The sequence below is a fragment of the Mus pahari genome, chromosome 13 (genome assembly GCF_900095145.1).
Source record: "Mus pahari chromosome 13, PAHARI_EIJ_v1.1, whole genome shotgun sequence".
Lineage (NCBI taxonomy): Eukaryota > Metazoa > Chordata > Mammalia > Rodentia > Muridae > Mus > Mus pahari.
Window position 1 is genome coordinate 27,823,846 of NC_034602.1, and position 8,791 is coordinate 27,832,636.

At 39.8% G+C, this 8,791-nt stretch overlaps 1 protein-coding gene across 4 annotated transcripts in view; it reads left to right on the forward strand.

Annotated features, from left to right (window-relative positions):
* Fam193a (family with sequence similarity 193 member A) overlaps nucleotides 1-8,791 on the forward strand; it is a 122,046-nt gene that overhangs the window by 54,198 nt on the left and 59,057 nt on the right. For all 4 annotated transcript variants that reach the window (XM_021210542.2, XM_021210541.2, XM_029545517.1 and 1 more), the window contains exons 5-6: nucleotides 3,241-3,475; nucleotides 8,430-8,554. In XM_021210542.2, coding sequence (XP_021066201.1) covers nucleotides 3,241-3,475; nucleotides 8,430-8,554 — 360 coding nt within the window. The remainder of the gene's footprint in view (nucleotides 1-3,240; nucleotides 3,476-8,429; nucleotides 8,555-8,791) is intronic.

The following is an 8,791-nucleotide window of genomic DNA, read 5'->3' on the forward strand; positions in this document are numbered from 1 at the left end:
CCTCGAACTCAGAAATCCGCCTGCCTCTGCCTCCCAAGTGCTGGGATTAAAGGCGTGCGCCACCACTGCCCGGTGTATGTGTTTGTTACATGCACGAGTATGTTCTGAAAGGCCAGGGTATCTTCTTTTGCTCTCCTGATCGCCTTGAGGTAATGGCTTTTGAGTTAACTGAAAAAACCCACTATTTTGGATGTACTTGTTGAGGTTTTGTACTTGTTGTCTTTTGTTATCTATTGTAATGTTAAGTGTGGTCCCCCACGACCTGGTTTTCCCAGAGGTGAGAGAATCTCTACATATACCTTGGCCCCAAGTTATTTATGATTGGTAAATAAAGATGTCAAAAGCCAATAATTGGGCAAAAGAGACACAAGTGGGGTTTAGGCTTTCTGGGCTTGAGGGTCTGAGGAGGACCACAAGGAAAAAAAATAGTACAAAAAAAGAAAAAACCAAGTGTTTTTTGACAAACCAAGTGTTAGGTGTCAAGAAAATATAGCCCTAAGGGCTAGCCAATTAGAGTTCAGAACAGCCCTGATAAAACAATAATATTTAGCAGTTATTGACTTATTACCAATATAAAACTTACACATTTTTTATCCAAAATCTAAATAGTTTAAGATGTGATTAAAAACCTGCAGTCAAAATTAAATAATTCTGACAACAGATTCTAACAGCATAGAGGGTAGGCAGCTGCTGAACCTTTATACTGTTTAAGACTTATTATAAGTATAAAGGTTATAGATGGTTTCTATCTGAAAACTAAATGGTCTTAAGGCAAGGTAGAAAGCCCAGGTCAAGATTAAATATTTCTACAACATGTACTGGTCGACCATCATGCTTTGGCTGTCCACTCCTTTTCAGCTAGGCTGGATACCAGTGGGTTTTCAGAAAACACTTGTTTTCACCTTCCAGGGCTGGATGATAGACATGCTCAGGGCTGTCAGGTCTTTTACAGGGGGACTAGGAGTTTGAACTCAGGTCCCTGTGCTTGCAAAGCAAGTGATCTTACTCACTGAGCCTTTTCAGCTCTCTAGTGTTCTTGTAAGTTCAATTGTCCCATGTTCATTTGAATTTTATGTCACTGTCCTTAAACGTATAGAACACATTCTGCTTAAAATTGTTGCCAGACTTAGTGATATAAACCTATAATCCCAGCACGGAAAAACTAGGACAGGAGGTTAATCTATGCTTTCTAGCAGATTCAAGGCTACATGAGCCACATAGTAAGACCCTGTCTCCTGAAACCAAAGGCTAGGGATAACTCAGTGGTAGAGCTCTTGGGTAGTATGAGTTTGATCTCTAATAAAGGGGGGGGGCACTAAATTTTAATGTTACAAAAATTAATACATCTTTTTGAAATGTAGCAGCCAAGTTAACAACCCTACCCATTTATTTTCTCTAAGCACATTGTAGACTTGGCTTTACATATTTATTACCTTGCACATTTATACAAGGCTTTACATATTACAGATTTTGCAGATTTTTTATAGATACATACTTTCTAAACGACTTTGCAAATTTTACTTTGATTCTTATCTTTTATAACTTTTCTTTTAGTGATGTTTAACTTTAGAAAGGGAACAAGAGGGGATGGAGAGATAGCTTAACTGTTGAGACTGCTTGCTGCTGTTGTAGAGGGCCTAGGTTTGTTTTCCAGAACCTAGTCCAGTTATGGCAGCTCATAAATGCCTGTAACGCACATTTCCAGGGGGATACAATGCCTTTTTTTGGTCTCTATGGGCTCAGGCATGCATATGGTATACATAAATTCAGGTACACATACATACACATATTAAAAATAATAAATACATATTTTTATTTATTTATTTTGTTTATTTTTGAGACATGATTTCACCATATAACTCTGGCTAGGGTGGAACTTGCTATGTAAGCCAGGCTTGCATCCAACTCATAGTGATTTTTCCCACCTTGAGTACTGGGTGTGAAAGTGATCCATCATAACACTGTGCTAATTTTTCCTCCTCCTCCTCCTCCTCTTCCTCCTCCTTCTTCTTCTTCCTCTCAAAGCTAACAACTATCCTCTTTTCTTAAGATTTAATGTGGTAGCCAAAAGATGAAAGAATCTATTAATGTAAAATTCGTAGCTTAACACATTTCTACACTGGTTTGTAACAGCCACTTAGCTCAGCTGTTTTTTCATAGTGACACATTCCAGTATAGATTTTACTTATTGCTTTAGTGGCTTTATGCTTCCATCTAGAACAGTGGTTCTCAACCTTTCTAATGCTATGGCCCTTTAATACAATTCCTCATGTCATAGTGATCCCCAACCATAAACTATTACTACTTCATAACTGTGATTTTGCTACATGAATCATAATGTAAATATCTTTGTTCTGTGATGGTCTTAGGTGACTCCATGGGAAAGGATCACTTAACTCCTCCCCTCCCAAAAGGGTCTCTACCCACAGGTTGAGAACTTCTGATCTACAGGCATCTCAGAAATGTACCTTTTAAAGAAGTGGCAACTTTAATCATAACAATACCATGCTATAGAGCAAGTTTTAAAAACTGGATCATCTCCATGCATGAACCTATAATGCAGCATCAGAAGGCTGAGGAAGAAAGTTTTCTTTCTCAGGATGGTAACTTATAGTTTCTCAAAATTTGGACATTAATTACAATCGTGGATGGCTGCAGGGATATATTTCTCCTGCTTTTAAGCATTTCATTATATTTTATGCATTTCATCACTTTGTTGATAATTTAAAAATGGGATAACATCTATCTAACACTTTTTCTAATTATGAAAATGACACAGGCTCATTTGTATGATACAAATGAGTTTCTAGAAAGAAGGAAGGTAAACTTGGCCCCAGCCCTTCAGCCAGGTATCATCTCTGCTGGGATTGGGGCTTGTTGGTCACTTTCTACTTCACTCATTGGGTTAGCACCTGGGGCCAACTCTCAGGTACCTTTTACTCTTACTTGTGAGTTATAATACCTTCCTCAGAGATGGCCTAAGATCTTTTTTCATGGACTGTAGGTATGGAGCACAGGTTGCATAAACAGTTCAGTTCTAGGAAGCATTTGGGTCATGTCAGTGTCTATGATTTACCTGGTGTCAAATGCTCTAGGTGCACAAGCCCCTTCTCTATGACTCCCATAGGTTGTCACAAGAAAGACAGTGGATTGTCAATGACACTGACATGAAAACTGCCTGTTAACTGACATGTGTGGACAGATCATGGCTGGGTGGTGATTCTTTCTGTTTCTCTACAGGCTCTGTGAGCGGGACCCCTATCAGCTCTACCAGCGGTTGGAGCAACAAGCCCGGGAATATGTGCTAGAAATGAAGGTCCGTCTGCTCCGGCAGCTCTCTGCTGCAGCAAAGGCCAAGGCACCTTCTGGCTTGCAGGGCCCACCACAGGCACACCACTTTGTCTCCCTACTCCTGGAGGAGTATGGTGCCCTTTGCCAGGCAGCACGATCCATCAGTACCTTTCTTGGCACTCTGGTGAGAGACCATATCCACTTCTTTCCTGGCTGCTGAGGTGAACATAAGAATGAAAGAGTGTGATAGGGAGATAATATGCAGCCAGGGGACTAATCATATAGTTACGCCCTCCTTGTACAATCACAGAGTCCTTTCCACACAACGCGTGGTAGGATTAATGTTAGTTTAATGGAATTTGCTGGCAGAGAGAAGCATTTAGAGAATTAATGTCCAGGAGCCATAGGATAAAAATCTGTTTGTGAAAACCTGAGCACTAGGAAGTTAGACACTAGGATATGGAGGTGAGAACAGTGATACATTGAGGGGAGTCTGTGAAGTTGTTGGTGTTCTGGGTTTATATTGGTGTACTGCCAGTGACAGGCGCTGCAGTTGATGAAAGGCATAGCCAAAGGCCTCTTGCTTAGATTTCTTCACATGTGCACCTAGTGGCACAGTTCAGAAAAGGGAAGCTGTCTTGCCCCATCTTTACACTATTCTCACAGTTCTACTGGGGATGCAAGCGAATTTTTGACTACTCCAGTCCTGGGTCGACAGAGGCATTGTGTGGAAATACAGTCATTGCAGTTGGAAGCAGACCAGGATCCTCAGGAACAACAGTATAAACTCCTTATGTTGCCTCTCCTATCCCATCAAGTGTGGTTCCCAACCCCACCCTCACGGTCTGCAAGTCTTGACCATTATGTTATCTGATTATTAAGTGATACTTGATACTTAAGTGGGTGGGTTTTGTTACTTTCTTAGTGGTAGCTATGTTTTGGGAACAATGCAGAAACCATTGCTTATTTATCTGGTTCTGATGTTTATGGTCTAATGTTAACTCCAGAAAAGTTCACATGACACCATTTGGCAAGAAATTGCAACAGCCCTACACTGTCCAATTTTCCTTCCTCATTCTGCCACCATGCCAGGTAATTACTTACAATAAGAGGAGTATGAGACATATGGTTATGGAAAATTGGCTGAAGTGACTAAGGCAAGCTGGGTGTGAGGGCCCTAGTACTTGCAGTTAACCTATGCACCTCTTTGTAAATCTTGTACAGTTTAGCCCTCCTCCACCTCAACTTGGGACTTGGCCAATTCTAGACTTGGTTTTAGAGCTGCTGCTCCATCTTTCTGAAGAATACTAACCTAGGTTGTTAAAAATGCACTCTCACCGGGCGTGGTGGCACACACCTTTAATCCCAGCACTTGGGAGGCAGAGGCAGGCGGATTTCTGAGTTCGAGGCCAGACTGGTCTACAAAGTGAGTTCCAGGACAGCCAGGGCTATACAGAGAAACCCTGTCTCGAAAAACCAAAAAAAAAAAGCACTCTCCAGGAGCTGGAGAGATGGCTCAGCGGTTAAGAGCACTGACTGCTCTTCGAAGGTTGCGAGTTCAAATCCCAGCAACCACATGGTGGCTCACAACCATCCGTAATAAGATCTGACACCCTCTCTGCTGTGTCTGAAGTCAGCTGCAGTGTACTTAGATACAATAATAAATAAATCTTAAAAAAAAAAAAAAAGCACACTCTAGAAAGTGCTGTTGATATCTAGCCATCCTCAGATGACTCCATTTTACAAAATTAGCAGAGTTCTACTTGAGCTCAATGGTACTACTATGTTCAGAACCCTGGGTTCCATCACTAACCCCTCAAAATAAAGTTTTAAATAAGCTATGCTTAACAGTATTATTTATTTACAAATGTTTATACATGTGTGTATATATATATATATATATATATATATATATATATATATATATGCATACAGTTGGGAAATAAAAAAATCGCATTTCAAAATTAATCAATTCTAAAGTCTATGCATCTCAGTATACTTCTATATAGTTAGAGTAGCCATTCAGAATAGAAGTTGTATAGCTGTACATTTGAATTTTACACTTTCACTCACTATCAAATAGATTTTTCTACATTTAACCCACCATTCAAACTGAAAAATCCATGTCAAAGTTAAAATTAAAAAAGAAAAAAATCTCTTTTAGAGCTGGTGCTCATAACCTACCTGTATTCAGTACTGTCTCATCCCTATTTGTCTGTCTGTCTTTCTTTCTTTCTTTCTTTCTTTCTTTCTTTCTTTCTTTCTTTCTTTCTTTCTTTCTTTCTGTCATGTTGTACAATGCCCACATGCAGTTATTTACATATGTACATATAGTATTGGCTAGATTCTGCATATGGGAGAAAACATGTAGCTTCTTTATTTCTGAGATTTCGTGAACTTACTTAATATGTATTCTAAGTCCATCCATTTTCCTACAAATAGTTATTTTTTTTCCAGAGCTAAATACTATATGATCATGTGTGTGTGTGTGTGTGTGTGTGTGTGTGTGTGTGATTTTCATTGCCCATTCATCTGTTGGTGGACAACTAGGTTGATTCTAATTTGTTGCTATAGTAAATTAAGTAGTAAGTGAGTTAAACATGGGAGTGCAAACATCTTTTTTTTTTTTTTAAATTAAGATTTATTTATTTATTTTATATACGTGAGTATACTGTAGCTGTCTTCAGACACACCAGAATAGGGCATTGAATCCCATTACAGCTGGTTGTGAACCACTATGTAATTGTTGGGAATTGAATTCAGGACCTTTGGAAGAGCAGTCAGTGCTCTCGCTTAACTCCTGAGCCATCTCTTCAGCTCTTGAGTACAGATCTTTATGGTTGGGTATATATATCTCTGGGTATATGTTCAGGAGTTAAATAATTATTAACTTACAATTTAGAAATGTTTTCTTGTGGTTTGAACCCCGTTAAAACTTGAACAAAATGCAGATATAGGAATATTACTTTTGATTATGCATGACATAGGTTACATATTCTGTTGTATTTGTTCTTCAAGGGAACAAGCAAATTTAGGAAATATAAAAGAAAATAAAAGTCTTTGCTGAGGGGCTGGAGAGATGGCTCAGTGGTTAAGAGCACTGGCTGCTCTTCCAGAGGTCATGAGTTCAATTCCCAGCAACCCACAAGGTGGCTCACAACCATCTGTATTGGGATCCAAGGCCCCCTTCTGGTGTGCATGAAAACAGCTACAGTATAAACATGTAAATAAAACAAATAAATCTTTAAAAAAAAAAAAAGTCTTTGCTGAGAATGCATAAAGGGGGGAAAGACCTAGTGTTCAAAACTTGGTTGAAAATTAGAACCCTGAGAACATGTGTGCTCAAATCAACATTGGTCCCCAGATTCCTTCTGGTCCTGATATGGAATTAAAGTCTCTGTCTAGTCCAGGGTGGAGCCAGCTTGAAGTGCAGGGTCCAAAAGTGACTGCAATCCAAGCACTGGAAGGAGAACAGGAGTTGTTTATCATGACCCTCAATTTTTGTGATACATTAAAGAACCTGCAAGTTACTTTGCAGTGGTCCAAGCTGCGAACAGTTTACATCCCCCTCTCAAATGAGACACTTACCAGTTTCTTTGTTTTGTCTTGAAATTTAATTTTTTTTTGTTTTGAAGTTTGTTTTTTAATGTGTATGGTTGTTTTGCTATGTGTATGTTTGTGTACCATCTTCATGGCTGATTCCACACAGACTGGTCCAAGAGAAAGGCACTAGACCCCTGTAAGTAGAGTTACTGATTGTTGTGAGCTGCCTTATGGGTGCTAAAATTCAAACTCTGGTCCTCTGGATGAGCAGCCAGTGTGCATTACTGCTGAGCCATCTCTCCAGCCCTAGTTAATTAGATAGATAGTTTGTTTGTTTGTTTGTTTGTTTGAAAACCACAAAATAAAGGTTGTAGAAAACACAGCTGAGAGCAAGCAGAGACAACAGCTGAACACTGAAGATAGTGAATTTTCAGCTTACAAAGTAACTGTGGTTTCTATGTCTAAAGAAATAAAATGTGTTTAAATTCATAGTCAAGGTCAAAGGGTCATCTCAGTTTGTGGGAAAATGAACTCAGAAACATATAATCTCTCCCACTCTCCTTTCTCCCTGCCCTTCTCCCCCTCCCCCACACTCTACCTTTAAATCCAGCATTTAGTATCCAGAGGTGGGAGGATCTTCAGTTAGTGGCCAATGTATCTACATAGAGAAACTTTTTTTTATTACCTCAAACAAAAAAGGATCTGGGTATGAAGATCAGTGAGTGTAATAGGCTTACACAACGTGTTCAAGGCCTATTGTTACATCCTTGGTAGTGTAAAAGCAAAGAGAAAGGAGACAAAAAAAACTTAATAGATAAACAGTGAAAGACTGAAAAGAAAACTGGAAATTAGAAAAAAAGGAATGGAATCCTGAGCTCTGTAGTATGTGCCCTAAAATGACAAAGAAGTGGTGTGCATCAGAGAGTCAGAGAGCACTGATGCAGCACCAGTGTGGCACTGCTGCAGGCTTGCAGTCTGTGTCTATAGCACCTGAGGTGCTTGCTCATGTGTCTTAGGAAAATAAAAGCCCTTGTGTTGTCTGAGTGTCCCCAGTGGAAAATATATCTGCAGCTATCAGAATGAGCTTTCACAAAGACAGGCAAGAAGAGTATTGTCCTGACTCATACATTTTCTTTTTAAAAATGTTTTATATATTTGTGTGTGCATACTCTGGAAGTCAAGAAGACAAGTTGTACAAGCTGTTCTTGTCATGTGGGTTCCAGAAATCATACTTAGTTCATCAGGTTACCACGAGGCACCTTGACTAGATGAGACATATCTCCAGTCATGTGTTTTTTTTCTTATGTCATTTTTAAATTTCAGAACCCACCTGCCCCCCATGTCTAGGGTTGGGGTTGGGTAGGAGTTACTTAGAAGGCAGTGAGGTAGTAATCCATATTGCTCATGTTAGTGATTTGGTTTGATGTGTTTGACACCAGCAGGGAGCAGGTGACTCGTCAGAAGCAGGATGTTCTAGGCCTGTGTAGACAGTGGCAGTACATTGGTGAGGGGGGATCATTCTGGAAAGTTTCATAGTTTCATCCACTCACTACATCTTCTGTTGTCTTTTTTGTTGCTGTTGTTTTTTAAACTAGGAAAATGAACATTTGAAAAAGTTCCAGGTAACATGGGAACTGCATAACAAACATCTATTTGAAAACCTGGTCTTTTCAGAGCCACTTCTCCAGAGCAACTTGCCAGCACTGGTGTCTCAGATCAGGTATTATGTCTTGACTTGGATTCTCTATTTTTGTAATCTTGTGTACGTGCATGTGGCTATAGATCACTACCACATAGAAGTCCTTATAGGACAAATAACAGGGCATAGGAAAAAAAGAGAGTGGATAGAAAGCTCAGGCCCGGCCGGGCGTGGTGGCGCATGCCTTTAATCCCAGCACTTGGGAGGCAGAGGCAGGCAGATTTCTGAGTTCGAGGCCAGCCTGGTCTACAAAGTGAG